Source organism: Euleptes europaea, chromosome 4, assembly GCF_029931775.1.
Source record: "Euleptes europaea isolate rEulEur1 chromosome 4, rEulEur1.hap1, whole genome shotgun sequence".
Taxonomy (NCBI): Eukaryota; Metazoa; Chordata; class Lepidosauria; order Squamata; family Sphaerodactylidae; genus Euleptes; species Euleptes europaea.
In genome coordinates this window covers 1,205,164-1,220,815 of record NC_079315.1, presented here as the reverse complement: position 1 = coordinate 1,220,815, position 15,652 = coordinate 1,205,164, and the positions used below count along the sequence as shown (strand labels likewise).

The 15,652-nt window shown below is 47.7% G+C and overlaps 1 protein-coding gene across 5 annotated transcripts in view; it reads right to left on the bottom strand.

Annotated features, from left to right (window-relative positions):
* KCNMA1 (potassium calcium-activated channel subfamily M alpha 1) overlaps positions 1–15,652 on the bottom strand; it is a 372,162-nt gene that overhangs the window by 25,573 nt on the left and 330,937 nt on the right. For all 5 annotated transcript variants that reach the window (XM_056848906.1, XM_056848907.1, XM_056848910.1 and 2 more), the window contains one exon: positions 2,728–2,841. In XM_056848906.1, coding sequence (XP_056704884.1) covers positions 2,728–2,841 — 114 coding nt within the window. The remainder of the gene's footprint in view (positions 1–2,727; positions 2,842–15,652) is intronic.

Below are 15,652 nucleotides of genomic sequence, written 5' to 3'. Positions count from 1 at the left end.
TTTTGGGAGTGGATCTTGAGGAAGGGTGGGGTTTATGGAGCAGAGGGAGCTCAGCAGAGTATAATGCCATGGAGTCCACCTTCCAAAGCAGCCATTTCCTCCAGGGGAACTGATCTCTGTAGTTTGGAGATCAACCATAATAGCGGGAGATCTCCAGCCCCCACCCTGGAGGCTGGCAACCCTAGCTTTAGCCCACGTAATAAAAGCCACAGCAGACTCGAGACCAGAGCCAGGCGCTCCAGTTCTGTCTCCTCCTCCTTTGTTTCATTGAGATCAAAATCATGTTTCTTACGGACCTACAGATACAGAAGAGCCAGCTTAATTCGAACAGTCCCGTGTACGATAAATGGCTATTTGAAAGAGTACCTCGCGCTTCAAAATTTACCTCGGGGAAAGACGGAGCCTTTTCGTAAATGGTCAATTAAACCGAGGCACCCTCTTCAGGAGCGTTGTGTATTCCACCTGCAACTGCCAGGCTTGTAAGACTAATGGCTCACACAAGGCTAATACCTGACACAAAAGCTTTCCCCCGTCGGTTATGTCGGTGACGATTTCTGAGCCGCGGCAAAATCTCTGGCGACCGTTGCGAGCGGGAGCCGCAGCCTCAAAACCTCAAGCGCTTTCCCTTTTGTGGCCTACGTCGTCCTGCTATGATTTGTATGGAAGGTCTCTGAGCTGGAGACTGGGGTGGGGGGCACCGGTTTTAAGAGCGAGGAACCTCCATCGCAGGAAAAGCGCTCATCAAAACCTCGCTTTGCAGGAGAAGCTTGGCCGGTTTTAGGGGATTCAAAACCCCACAAGCCTCTCCAAACAGTCAAACAAACAGCTCAGGGGAAGGTGTGATGCTGAGGCTTTTTTCAATCCCCCCCTCCCCCCCCAAAAAAGTTTTATTTCTTCTTCGACTCTCCCGAGAGCTGTTAAGACACGTCAGTCCAATTGACAGGTGGCTGGAACTTTTTTTAAAAGAGAGAAAGATAGAAAAGAAAGCAAAGCCAAAGGGGGTGGAAAGGGATCTAGACCAAAGGAGGAAAAAAACGAATTGGTGTGAAGATGCTATGGAAAGAGCCGGCAGGTCAGATGAGCGTGATCAAAGACTTACTGGTGCCGGGCATGGGGAGGGGGGGGGAAATCATTAAGAAAGGCCAGAGCGAGACAGTTGATTTCGACTGGAATCGCAAATAAAACACATTCAAAAGCGGCGCTGGGAGGGCAACCCCCTCCCCGGAGAAATAAAAAAGAGAAAGCCGACCACGGCTGGAACAACACATGCAACAAAAGGCAGCTCAGGTGAAGGCGGGGAGAAGGCGCTTCTTGCCCAGTTCAGTTATCATTAGAATGTGAGTTCCACTGTTTTTTTTCCCTGACTTAGTGAAACCAAAGACAGAAGTTTGCCCGGCTTAGCTAATAAGTAAAGTGTTTGGGGAGGGGTTTTTCGAGGGGATAAGAACATAAGACAAGCCCTGCTGGATCACAGACCCAGGCCCATCAAGTCCACCAGTCTGTTCACACAGGGGCCCAACCAGGTGCCTCCAGGAAGCCAACCAGGTGCCTCTAGGTGGGAGGAAAGACAGCACAGAAAGAGAACAATGTAAGGGAGGACGACAGGTCAGGTCTAAAAACTAAGTGGAAAGAAAGCGAAAGGTCGGGAAGGACCCACAAAGCAAGCTCATCTTGGCTGCAGGGGACAGAAAGGGATGGCTCCCGGTTGGGCTTCTCCTGCCTCCTGCTGCAGAGGAAATGGAGCTGCCTCGTTCTCCGTGATAGAAGAAGAAGAGCTGGTTTTTACACGCCGACTTTCTCCACCACTTAAGGAAGAATCAAACTGGCTTAAAATCGCCTTCCATTCCCCTCCCCATAACAGACACCCCTGTGAGGTAGGTGGGGCTGAGAGAGCTCTAAGAGAGCTGTGACTGGCCCAGGGTCACCCAGCTGGCTTCGTGTGGAGGAGTGGGGAAACCAACCCAGTTCACCAGATTAGCCTCCACTGCTCATGTGGAGGAGCGGGGAATCAAACCTGGTTCTCCAGACCAGAGTTCACCGCTCCAACGCTTCCACCCCACACTGGGGGTCCACAAACCTTTTTGAGCCTCTGGGCACCTTGGGAAGGTTGAGAGGGGTGGTGGTGAGCGAAATGGCTGCCACAGGAAGGGGAGCCACACCCAAAATGGCTCCATCCTCACAGCTCCTGGGGAGAAGGAAAGCTTGAAGGGGGAATGAACACCTACTCTTGTAGGCAAGTGGTGCAGGACTGGAAACGAGAGCTCGGCATAGACCTGACTATACCGTTTACCGTAGTCAGGTTTATGTGCCCCCGTGCAGTGGGCCAGAAATGCTACAGAGCTGTGCAACCATCTAGCGCGACCATCTATTCTGCAGGCCAGCCACCCATGTTCTTATGCCAGCAGAACACCACATGGGAGAATTTTCCATTGTGCGTATGAGCACTAATTTTTTTCCCAATGCAGCAATTCTATGGATTGAATGCTGATGTGTCATGCATGGCAGCCAATGAAGGAAAGAGGTAAACCCGTGTCAACGCTTCAAAAAGAAACCCTGCATAACCATTGGGCTGGGTTTCCTTTTTCCTTCACAAGACTAATTTCCACCAGCAAGTCAATGAAGAATGTCATGAAACAGGTACATTTTCCTATGCCTGCAATAACAGAAAGATAACGGGGACAGAGAGGCACACATATAAAAGGGCAGATAGCTTTTTGTTTTCCTTACCTAACTCCGTTATAATCGGGATATTGACCCCCGTGGTGATGGAGGGCTGACGTAGGAGCCCGTGGACTGGGCTGTTATCTGGGGATGAACGGTCCATTCCCGGTGGGGTAAACCCTGTGGAGAAAAAAAGGCTTACGTTGAAATGTTACCAGTTAACAATAAAAAATAATTTTAAAAGCATTTTTAAACATCTGAGACATATTTAGAACACAAACATGTTAAGCAGTTTTTCCTCATTCTCAATATAATGTCTTTTAAAATTGAACCAAACTTAATCATAAGGCAATAATTATTTATGTGGCACAAACATACATGTTTAAGGTAAGATAGAATGGATCCAACATTTCAGTCGAGCTCTAGGAATAAAAAATCAGTTACCAAAGGACAGACGGGAACGTGCTTTCTTAGAGCCAAAGGACAGACTTTGTCTCCAGGAAACTACCTTTTCCTAAGAAAGGTTCAGTTTCCAAAACGCTGAAAGGTGTAAAGAGGCACGTCAACGATGGCAGAGCAAAATCAAAAGCTTCCTTAACCTTTTGTAATGGACGAGCAACTTGTCTGAGTAAGCAAATGGCATCATGAGCTTAAATCCAGTTCCAAAAGGCTTGTGGGAATTGAATCTAGGGCCGGGCAGAACCACGCTGAAGTTCTCCAGATGAATCAGCCTTGTGGAGGCAGCTATTTGGAGAAGCCACAAATGAACCTCCTTCCCTGGAGGTTTTTAAGAAGAGGCCAGAATCCAACTCTATGATTCTATGATCTGTCAGCAATGCTGATTCTGTGGCCTTAAGCAGATCATGAGAGGGAGGGCACCTTGGCCATCTTCTGGGGATGGAGTAGGGGTTTGTGGGGGGTTTGTGGGGGGAGGTAGTTGCGACTTTCCTGCATTGTGCAGGGGGTTGGACTAGATGTACCCTGGTGGTCCTTCCAACTCTATGATTCTAATGAGGGTAGCTATGTTGGCAGCAGCTTTCCCTGCTGTGCATTTGAGGTTGAAAAATGTGCCACACCCATTCCCTCACAGTGGCTAGAGATGCCGGCCTCCAGGTGGGACCTGGGGATCCCCTGGAATTACATCTTATCTCCAGGCTACAGTGATCAGTTCCCCTGGAGAAAACGGCTGCTGTGAAGGGTGGACTCTATGGTACTGTCTTCCCCAGGCTCTACCCCGAAATCTCCAATAGTTTCCCAACCTAAAGCTGGAAACTCTAACCCCCTTTCCCTAGGGTTGCCAGATCCCTCTTTGCCACCAGTGAGAGGTTTTTGGGGCAGAGCCTGAGGAGGGCGTGGTTTGGGGAGGGGCTTCAATGCCATAGAGTCCAATTGCCAAAGCGGCCATTTTCTCCAGGTGAACTGATCTCGTATTATCTGGAGATCAGTTGTAATAGCAGGAGATCTCCAGCTAGTACCTGGAGCTTGGCAACCCCCCCCCATGGCCAGGGAGGACATGGCAATGATAACACTGGACCTTCATGTCCCAAAGAGCTCGGAATACCATAAAATGCTGATTTTGTGATATAAATCAGATGAAGACCTAATCAGGTTACCAACCTCCAGGTGGGCCCTGTAGATCGCCTGGAATTACAACTAATCTCCAGACGATGGAGATCAGCTCCCCTGGAGAAAATGGCTGCTTTGGTGGGTGGACTCTGTGGTATTATACCCTGAGGAGGTCATCCCTTCCTCAAACACGCCCTTCCCCAGGGTTGCCAGATCCGGACTGGGAAATACTTAAGAGATTTTGAGGATGGAGCCTGAGAAGGGCGGGGTTCTGGGAGGGGGGGGACCTCAGTGGGGTATAGTGCCATAGAGTCCAACTGCCAAAGCGGCCATTTTCTCCAGGGGAATTGATCTCTGTCACCTGGAAATCAGTTGTCATAGCGGGAGGAGATCTCCAGCCACCACCTGGAGGATGTAACAAATAAAATTAATATACCCGTGCTGTATACTAGAAGTACAGAAAAAAATCACAGCATCGTTGGCCCAATTAATATCAAATGTATAACATCAAACATTCAGACCACACCCATGGGATTGATTAACAACAGGACCATGTTGCCAACTACTATTCTAGGGGCTGTTTATCTGGCAACAGTGTTCAATGGACTATAGGATATTACGTCTGGATTTTGATATTTTGTTCATGATTTGAATTCTTTAGTCAACTGGTTATGCGTATTGTGGCTTGTTGGGTGTGTGTGTACCCATCTATAGCTGGTTCATTTCTTTGTCAATACAAATATATAGCCTTCATACCTCTGAACATCTGGTTGTTTGATGTTATGCATTTGATATTAATTGGGCCAACGGTGCTGTGATATTCTATGTACCACCTGGAGGATGGCTACCCTACGCACCCCCAAATCTCAAGGTATTTCCCATCCTGGTGCGGGCAACCCTAAACCTAACGCACTTCAGGAATAATATAGGCATATAGACCATTCTCCTGGCCTGCGGTCAGCCCCGGGATTACTATAACCACATGATTCCCCCCCCCCATTCCCAGTTCTAATTGATTTAAACTCTCTGTATTAGCCTTAAGAAATGTATGGGGGCTTTTATGCCTAAGTGAAGCAAATGGGGCGCATTGCAGTGTGCTCGAAACTGAGCTGGGAATGTGCCCCCCTCCCAATTCAAGCAGTTCCCTGGAGAGAAGCCCCAAGTACATTTCCCCAATAAATAAATAAGATGTACAGGGAGGACGAGCCACTTACTATGCAAATGTTTTGATAAGAAGCTATTAATTAAGAAAGCTAATGAATGCTAACGGTATGCATCAGAACTGTATTCCTATTCAGTTTTTTTTTTGTTCTTTAATAACTGTCTTCATTTGCTTTGTTTTTGGCTTTTACGCATTTTCGTTTCCTTCACGCTGTTCTTCGTTGGTTTCCATTTGTTTCAACGGGGAACATATTTCTGGCCGTAACTTGTGTTGGTTGCCAAATTTCAGACTGATGGGGAAAGCAGGCGGTTAAAGGCAGGATACCCCTGTGGTTCCCCCTCCCCAATGGGGAGGGTGGAAAAGACAGAGAGGATGATTTCATCCTCTTCCTCACTTCAGACTCACGAAGCTCTTACGGCATGTGGGTCCAGCAACCCCAGGAATAGACTCTCCCAGGGTCAGAAAGGACTGCTGGGGGGAAAGGAACAAGAGAAAGATCGGCAACCGTCAGTGCATGGTGTGGTGGTTAAGAGCGGCGGACTCTAATCTGGAAAACTGGGTTTGATCCCCCACTCCTCCACATGCAGCCTGCTGGGTGACCTTGGGCCAGTCACAGTTCTCTCTGAACTCTCTTAGCCCCACCTACTTCACAAGGTGTCTGTTGTGGGGAGAGGAAGAGAAGGAGATTTTAAGACACTCTGAGACTCCTTAAAGGTAGAGAAAAGGCGAATATCCATACTATTCTATAGTGTTGTACATTTTGTAGATTCAAATAAGAATTGTATTGCGTCATCCTGGAGTTTCTCACATTCAGATTTTGGAATTTCTAAAGATGTAGTTCACTACAGACTTGTGTCCTGATCTGGATGGCCCAGGCTAGCCTGACCTCATCAGATCTTGGAAGCAAAGCAGGATTGGCCCTGGTTACAACTGGTTACAACAATCATGCTAGGAAAGGTTGAGGGCAGCAGGAAAAGAGGAAGACCCAACAAGAGATGGATTGACTCCATAAAGGAAGCCACAGCCTTCAATTTGCAAGATCTGAGCAAGGCTGTCAAAGATAGAACATTTTGGAGGACTTTCATTCATTGGGTCGCCATGAGTCGGAAGCGACTTGATGGCACTTAACACACACACACACAACTTGGATAGGAGACCACCAAGGAAGTCAAGGGATGCTACACAGAGGCAGGCAATGGCAAACCACCTCTGAACATCTCTTGCCTTGAAAATTCTCATTGGGTTGCCATCAGTCGATTGCAACTTGACAGCATTTTCCACCACCACAACAGATTTGTACTGCAAGGGTCTGAGCTGTGTATCAGGAAATCCTTGGATTGGGAGGGGCTGTGGCTCAGTGGCAGAACATCTGCTTGGCATGCAGAAGGTCCCAGGTTCAATCCTCGTTAAAGGGACCAGGCAAGTGACTTTGATGGACCAAGGGTTTAACTCAGTATAAGGCAGCTCCATGAGTTCATGCGAGTCCAGAGATTGCTTACTCCCCTTATTTATTTAGGGAAGGGGCTGTGGCTCAGTGGTAGAGCATCTTGGCATGCAGAAGGTCCCAGGTTCAACCCCCAGCATCTCCAGTTAAAGTGACTAGACAAGTAGGTGATGTGAAATACCGCTACCTGAGACCCTGGAGAGCCGCTGCCAGTCAGAGTAGACAGTACTGACTTTGAGGGACCCAGGGTCTGATTCAGTATAAGGCAGCTTCATATGTTCATATGTTGATCCAGCTTCCGCTATGGATTCTATGGAGTGGTCTTAGACAGGCCATTCCTTCTAAGTTTCAGCCCCCAGCCTCAGGATGGAGATAATAAAAGTGACCTGCTTGAAAGGATGACCACAAGATCACGTATGCAACAGAAATGCTAAGCATGATTATTTCTATTCCGAAGAAAGGGGCAGCAAGGAGAGAGACAGGTGGGCAGGTCCTCATCCTAACCTCCAGGAGGCATCCTTCTCGCTGCCTGCTTTCAGCCCCAAAGCATGAATTTTAGATGCTGTCTATTTTCTTCCCTTCAAGGGGGAGAAAAAGTGAAGGAAACCTAAACTGTTTTATCACAACTTTCACTTGAAAGCATGAAAAACTGCAATTGACAGCTGTGCGAATTCAGTGGATGTGAAGTTTTTGAATTTCTTCAGCTTGACAAGTAAACACCTTAAATCGGTAATGCTATATGCATAATACATGGCCTGTATTTTGACATCCATCATCAAATGCTGACTTGAGAAAATACAGATTTGTTCGTCAAGGAATAGCGCCCATAAAGCAGGAAGGAATTCAGGTCACAGGGTATTAGGAAAACGGTATTTCATGGTGGCACCAGAAGCCGGCTCAGCCGTGAGCTGTCTGGGGCTGCTGAGAGATGCTCATCTTCTGACCAGGACCTTCCTTAGTTTATCCAGAATTGCAACTGTCTCTGCAAAGGCCATTTTTCCATTTGCCTTCTCAAATCCATGCTTAAGGATCAGCAGCCATAAAATGCGCTGAAGACGGGCAATTGGTATTTTGGTTTCCCTTCGGATGAAAAAGTTGCCCCTTTTGTTAAGCAGGGGGACGGTTCTACTAGTTCCTTCATTCTGTCGTCTAAAAAAAAATCACAAACAGTATGAACACTCATTCAGACAGGGTTGGAAGATGGCTGTCGTGAAGGAACCTTCCCTTTCTTTTTCCTCTGGCATGTGTGTTTGTTTGTGGGCTCGTGTGCAATGCTGGATGCTCTGTGTCCAAAACGGTAGCCCTCGTCTACCTCTGGCACTTGATGTGACTTCTCCCCTGTTGCTGGACGCAGCCCAGGCGATCTACCTATCCAAATACCCTATTTTCAACTGAATCCTGGTCTAGATGTTGATGAGGCAGAAGACAGGCGCCTCTGCCACTACTGACCACTTCCAACTCTCGCTCTTTACAGGATGTAGGCCACACCAGGCAGGAAAACAGATAAGATAAGCCATCTAAGTTTTTAAAAAAGTCTTACATTGCTAAGGAGCTGTATGAGCCTCTTGGCCCTCCCTTGGGGGGGGGCATTTATTTATTTATTTAAAACACTTATTAGCCACCTTCCTTACGGAGCTCAAGAAAGCTTACAAACATAGATAAAACACAGAATAAATAGGGTTACCAGGTCCTGCTTTGCCATCGGTGGGAGGTTTTGGGGGCAGAGCCTGAGGATGGCAGGGTTTGGGGAGGGGAGGGACTTCAATGCCATAGAGTCCAACTGCCAAAGCGGCCATTTTCTCCAGGTGAACTGATCTCTGTTGCCTGGAGATCAGTTGTAATAGCAGGAGATCTCCAGCTACTACCTGGAGGTTTCCTAAAGAAAACCATCTTCAACTGCTCCCTAAAGATCAAAGGCAGGGAGGGGGCCCGGCGCTACACTCTGGGGAGGTTATTCCATAACCCTGGGGCTGCCACTGAGAAGGCCCTGTCTTGTGTACCCACCAAAAAGCTTCTTTGATTGATGGGACAGTAAGAAGGGCCTCACCCAGTGATCTTAATTCCTGGGTAGGAACATATGGGAGAAGATGGTCCTTCAGATATTTGCAACCATAAGAACGTAAGAAAGGCCATGCTGGATCAGACCAAGGCCCATCAAGTCCAGAAGTCTGTTCCCACAGTGACCAACCAGGTGCCTCTAGGAAGCTCACAAACAAGACCACTGCAGCAGCATTGTCCTGCCTATGTTCCACAGCACCTAATATGATAGGCATGCTCCTCTGATCTTGGAGAACCAGCCCACAGTTAATGTGATTTGGGTCCAGGAATGGTTTCTTCAAGAAGGGCCTCACGACCCACTCCTTCAAATCAGCTGGAGCCATATCGTTTAGGGAAGCGTCCCCCAGCTCCAGGACCTAACTAGGAAATCCCTTCCAGCAATAGGCAGCATGTTTGGCAAGGGTTTCTCACCGTGGTGGCCAGCGGCCCTCCAAGACTATTCGGCTTTAGCTTTCTCCCCAGGTTTGTGCATTTGGTAAACCTGAACTGGACATTTACATAAACAGCTAATTTCGGGTTTATTTTCAGTTCGGGCTTATCGATATGCACAAGCCTACTTGCATATAAAGACCCAGAGAGCTTCTCCGCGGTCTGCTAACATCTGGGGATTCTGGTGAAGCAGATTATTCACCGTTCAGGAGAGCTCAGGTGGATGGGTTTGTTCTGAGGCAATGGTGCCGGTCACTGTCACAAAGCAGGTGTGAGATGCCGAGATTCTATTGTATTGGTTTTATGCTGCTTAAATGGATTAATACACATTTTAACCCAAATGTATTATATTTTGTACTGTGGAGCGTTTTAAATTAAATGCATTGTTGTTATTGCAGATGTGAGCCGCCTTGAGCCCGACCTTGGTCAGGAAAGGACAGGGTACAAATCTAATTAAATAAATAAAATAATAAATATTTTGTTTTTGACCAAGCTCATTCTGTTTTCCTCCCCCCTCCCCCCAGCTGGTCTTAAGCTATACACCAGGGGTGGGAAAAGTCAGGCCCAGGGGCCGTTTAAGGCCCGCAAAATCATTTGGTCTGGCCCTTCGTGGGGCTGGCAGATCTCTAGCTCAGAAGCATCTAATACTGGTGATCCGCCCCCTCCCGCGGACAGGAATAGCCTCTATTCAAGGCAGATGGGAGTTTGTTTTGCTGAGAAAAGGAACCTTTTTCCCCCTTGCAGAAGAGTCGTTAGCTATGGAGCTGCTAGGACCACCCAAGAAACTGTGTTAACCCTTTCTCACCCGGGCCATGGACAAATGTCTTCCCTCTGTACTACAAGAGGGCTGGGGGTGGAAGTGGCAACAATGGAGGGGTGAAAGGGGGCAGGGCCAGAATGCGTGGGGGGGATGTGTGTGTGTGTGGGGGGGCACCCGGTTGGTGCAACAGACCATCCTGTGCCACCAGGTGGGCGAGTGCACCACTGGTTGGATGCCTGCCTGCTTGCCCACGCCCGGGGAGGGGTCATCTGGGGCAGCTGCCTGCTTGGGGCTTGGTCGGCTAATTTTTAAGTTGATAATTTTGTATGCCCCGCGAATGATGTTATAAATATCCAGATGGCCCTTGGCGGAAAAAAGGTTCCCCACCCCTGCTATACACAGTTGTATTCCCACAATTACAACATGATAGTTTACCATTACAAGTAGAGCTACTACCCATTGTTAGATGGAATTGTGATCATTTTACACTTTAAGCATTATTATAGATGGTGGCTTGGATCCCCAGAGTCACAGCCAGAGTTCCACTTTTGCAAAGGCCCTTTCTGTCCGTTTAGCCCAGGATTCACCAATGGGAGCCATGGTGCCTGCCAGTACTACTCTGGGCACATGCCATACTTCTCAGAAAGTGGATTGAGCAACTGTAAAGCAAGGCTTATTACTGCCTCCCCTTATTCAAACTAAAGGGTTTTTTCCCCATGGGTGCAAAGAGGGGAGAGAAGAATTGCATTTGGCCACCATTTTAGTATTAGGTTCTGACTCTTCTGGCAGTAGGGTTGCCAACCTCTAGATAGTAGCTGGTGTAGGGTTTCCAGGTCTCTCTTCGCTACCGACGGGAGGTTTTTGGGGGCAGAGCCTGAGGAGTACGGGGTTGGGGAGGGGAGGGACTTCAATGCCATAAAGTCCAATTGCCCAAGCGGCCATTTTCTCCAGGTGAACTGATCTCTTTTGGCTGGAGACCAGTTGTAATAGCAGGACATCTCCAGCTAGTACCTGGAGGTTGGCAACCTTCGTTGGCAGGCACCAGGTCACCCACGGGTAACATTGGGGATCCCTGGTCTAAGCCCTTGTAGCAGTGCATGATTCTTGTTTCAGTGTGCCTTACTGGTGTGATGAGGATTGGCTTGCTTTTAATTTTCAAGTAATTCTGAGTATAAAACAGAGCTGTTATCGAAGCTCCCTTTGTTTTAATGACACAAATCACTTTTAGGCTGGCTATCAGAGCCAAAAAGAGGGGCCGGAGCCTATCTAGCCCAATAAATTGAGATCTGTCATGAGATCTGCTGAGACAGATACTCAATAAGCTATAAAATGGGACGTTCACTGTTAAAAGTGGATCTTTAAACGCTAGTTAGGGGAGGATTCTGCATATACCTGGCTTCTCAGCAGAGGGCGGCGGGAGAGAAAAGGACAATAAAAAAGATCTATGCAAACCAAAATATTTTGTTAAGCACATGTAGCCGGGCGGCTTAACACATGATTGTCAACGGCTGATACATAAATTATAAAAAAAATTCCCATTGCCACTTATGGGGAAATTATGCAGATTAGAATTTGATTAGGCTTATTTCCGGAGACTCAATTTGGATTTTTAATCTATTAAGAGCCAATAAATGAAGCATCTGAATGGGTCCCCTGAGCAGGAACGGCAATAACCTCCGCAGTCATTTTTTTAAGGGGGGGGGGGCAATCTGTATTCCAACCATTTCTTGAGCAGATGAAGTTTAAGAACACGCCAGGCCTTTGAGTACAATTACTTCTTAACTAGAATGAAAATGTCAGGGGTGCGTGGTAAGGGAAATGGAAGCCATCAAACGTGCTTAAATGGCATTTTAAAAAAAACCAGCCTCAACTTTGGCCACCTTTGCTGGGTGACTATTTTTTTTCCTTTCAGTTTTGATTTGCTTTCCGGGTGGGTTCAGCCACCACCAACCTTAATACCTATGGTTGCCAACCTCCAGTTACTAGCTGGAGATCTCCTGCTATTACAACAGATCTCCAGCCGATAGAGATCAGCTCACCTGGAGAAAATGGCCGCTTTGGCAGTTGGACTCTATGGCATTGAAGTCCCTCCCCTCCCCAAACCCCACCCTCCTCAGGCTCCGCCCCCAAAAAACTCCTGCCAATGGCAAAGAGGGACCTGGAAACCCTAGTCCAAGGTCAGCCACCAAGCGATCTGAAGCAGTTACACTCCTCTAAGTTCATCAAAGTCCATGGACCTCCAAGGATATTACTCTGCTTAGGATCACACTACTAGAATTTGAACATCTTCTCTTGCGGCTGATTCATGTTGGCAATTGGACTCTATGGCATTGAAGCCCCTCCCCAAACCCCGCACTCCTCAGGCTCCGCCCCAAAAAACTCCCGCCGGTGGCAGAGAGGGACCTGGCTACCCTAACTTGGCAACCCTTCACCAACAGCAGCTTTCATAGTGGAGTTCAAAATATAGACCTTGCCAGCAGGGTTGCCAACCTCCAGGTGGTAGCTGGTGATCGCCTGCTGTTGATTTTAGTAGCTTATAAAACTATTTTTGCACTTTGTTAAAAATCTTCTCGCTCCTGTGCTAATTTCCTAATCTATTGATATGAGTACAGTGTGTCTATTTTCTCTCCAGTAACTGGAGGTTAGCAACCCTACCACTTCTGGGGGACCCGGGTAGGGTTGCCAGTTCCTGGCTGGGAAACTCCTCGAGATTTGGGGATGGAGCCTGGAGAGGGGAGGGACCTCAAGGGGGTACAATGCCACAGAGTCCACCCTCCAAAGCATCCATTTTCTCCTGGGAAACTGGTCTCTGAAGTGTGCAGATGAGCTTTAGTTCCAAGGGATCCCCAGGTGCCACCTGGAGGCTGGCACCCCTAGGACTACACAGTCCAACCTCAACAGGGGAATGCCCTACCCCCCAGGATTCATGTCACAGTTATAATAATTGGGACTGCCCTCTTTACATGCTCAAAGTGCCTATCTACAGGTTAGCAGCTAGCCACGGGAAAGCTATGGGGGAGTGCGTCAGTACATTCAGCAGCAGGAGCTTCACTGTGTGGATGAAGGTAATCTGGGGAAGCCATTTTGTGCCTGGCTCCGCCTCCTGCAGCAGCCATTTTGTAGCTGAACCCACCATGTTGTGTCATACGTCCGAAGTGCTCACAGGCCTGGTTAAAGGGATCTGGGAGGCCATTTAGTCGATTGTACCACAAAATACAGAGTGGTAAAGCTGCAGTACTGCAGTCCAAGCTCTGCTCACGACCTGAGTTCAATCCCAACGGAAGTTGGGTTCAGGTAGCCAACTCAAGGTTGACTCAGCCTTCCATCCTTCTGAGGTCGGTCAAATGAGTACCCAACTTGCTGGGGGTAAAGGGAAGACGACTGGGGAAGAAGGCCCTGGCAAACCACCCCGCAAACAAAGTCTGCCTAGAAAACGTTGGGATGTGACGTCACCCCATGGGTCAGGAATGACCCCGGTGCTTGCACAGGGGACCTTTACCTTTACCTTACCTACCACAAGATAATAACAAGAACACCCAACAGTGGTTAGTGTTGCAGGCTAGGAGCTGGGAGACCCAGATTCGAATCCCCATTCTGCTGTGGAAGTTTGCTGGGTTATCTTGTGCCAGTTACATTCTCTCAAGGGGTTGTTATGTTTTGCGTCTCCACTGGGGAGAAAGGTGGGGTTGAAACGAAGTATGTAAGTGAATATACTGCACCAAAGCTCCACGCATCCTCCAGTGATATTTTGGGAGGAGTTATGTATTAATATTGCCCGAAGAGGATTGAGCGCCCTATCCTTCTGAAGTAGTGAGGAAACCCTGTAAAATTACCTTGAATTCACAAACTGTCCTAAAATAACTGCTCAAATGCACATAAATAACTATTCATTAAACAAACAATATGTGCCAAAGCAACTAAAGGTGCCGAAATGATGCTCAAGCGATCGGCTGCTGGCGGCAGTAACTCGAAACCTCACTCATAATCTTGTAATATATTATGGATACATTCCATTTTGTCGAAGCTATCTTCATAATCAAGATACTATCACAGCCGCTCTGGGCATTGAAACTATTTTTAATTTTAATTTAAAGAGCAATTAAAGAAAGACAATGGATACACAAGATAATAAAGTAAGTGATTAGCGGCATGCAAACGACACCAGCTTAATGATAATATCCCGCTCTATTCTCCAAAGAGCCCGACGTGAGAAACCCTCCCTGCTCAGGGGTTGTTCGGCTAATGCGCCTCAACCTACAATTACAGCATTGCTGACACCATTAGCCACTGAAACAACATCACTTCGCAACACCATGGTTGTCTCATTAAAGCGTAAAGGGTCAGGTAATTTACCCGCTTTGTACATCTAGTTTGCTTGTTGATAACCAGCAAGCACAACCCAGAATAGGCCGCTCTCTTGGAACCAGTGAAACTTGGTGAAATATTAAAGAGGAAGCTCTTTACGTTTTTACTGAAAATTGAAAAAGAGTTGAAGTTGCCTTGGAAAATAGCCTCGATGCCGGAAAAGGGGGTTCGATCCCGGGCACAGGGAATAACCGGAGGGCACTAGAAATGAGCAACCATTTTCATTTGGATGAAAATTATTTTGACAAAGAGTTGAGGGGTCTGGAGACCAAGTCCTATGAGGAAAGGTTGAAGGAGCTGGGTATGTTTAGCCTGAAGAGGAGAAGATTGAGAGGGGATATGAGAACCATCTTCAAGTACTTGAAGGGCTGTCACATAGAGGAGGGTGCCAAGTTGTTTTCTGTTGTCCCAGAAGGTCGGACCAGAACCAACGGGTTGAAATTAAACCAAAAGAGTTTCCGTCTAGACATTAGGAAGAATTTTCTGACAGTCAGAGCGGTTCCTCAGTGGAACAGGCTTCCTCGGGAGGTGGTGGGCTCTCCTTCCCTGGAGGTTTTGAAGCAGAGGCTAGATGGCCATCTGTCAGCAATGCTGATTCTACAACCTTAGGCAGATGATGAGAGGGAGGGCATCTTGGCCATCTCCTGGGCATGGAGTAGGGGTCACTGGGGGTGTTGGGGGGGGGAAGCAGTTGTGAATTTCCTGCATTGTGCAGGGGGTTGGACTAGATGACCCTGGTGGTCCCTTCCATCTCTGTGATTCTAAATATGGTTGTTTCACTCAGTCTACCAGGAATACGGTTGCCAGCCTCCAGGTGGTGGCTGGTGGTGGCCACTATTACAACTGATCTCCAGGTGACAGAGATCAGTTCCCCTAGACAAAATGGTCGCTTTGGCAATTGGACTCGATGGCATTGAAGTCCCTCCCCTTTCCAAAGCCCGCCCTCCTCAGGCTCCACCTCCCAAAATCTCCAGGTATTTCACATCCTGGAGCTGGCAACCCTAACTAGGAATGTCTTGTGCCAAAGGGCCACTGAATCAGAGGAACTTTGCAAGAGCAGAAACACAAAGACAATTGGAAGTCACTTCCATGGGATTCAATAGGCTTACTTCCCAGTAAAGGCATTTAAAGGGGATTGGATTTACAGGCCCAAAGCGTCAGTGTGACTTATTTATACTCTGTCAAAAGCAGGAGATTGAGAGAATAC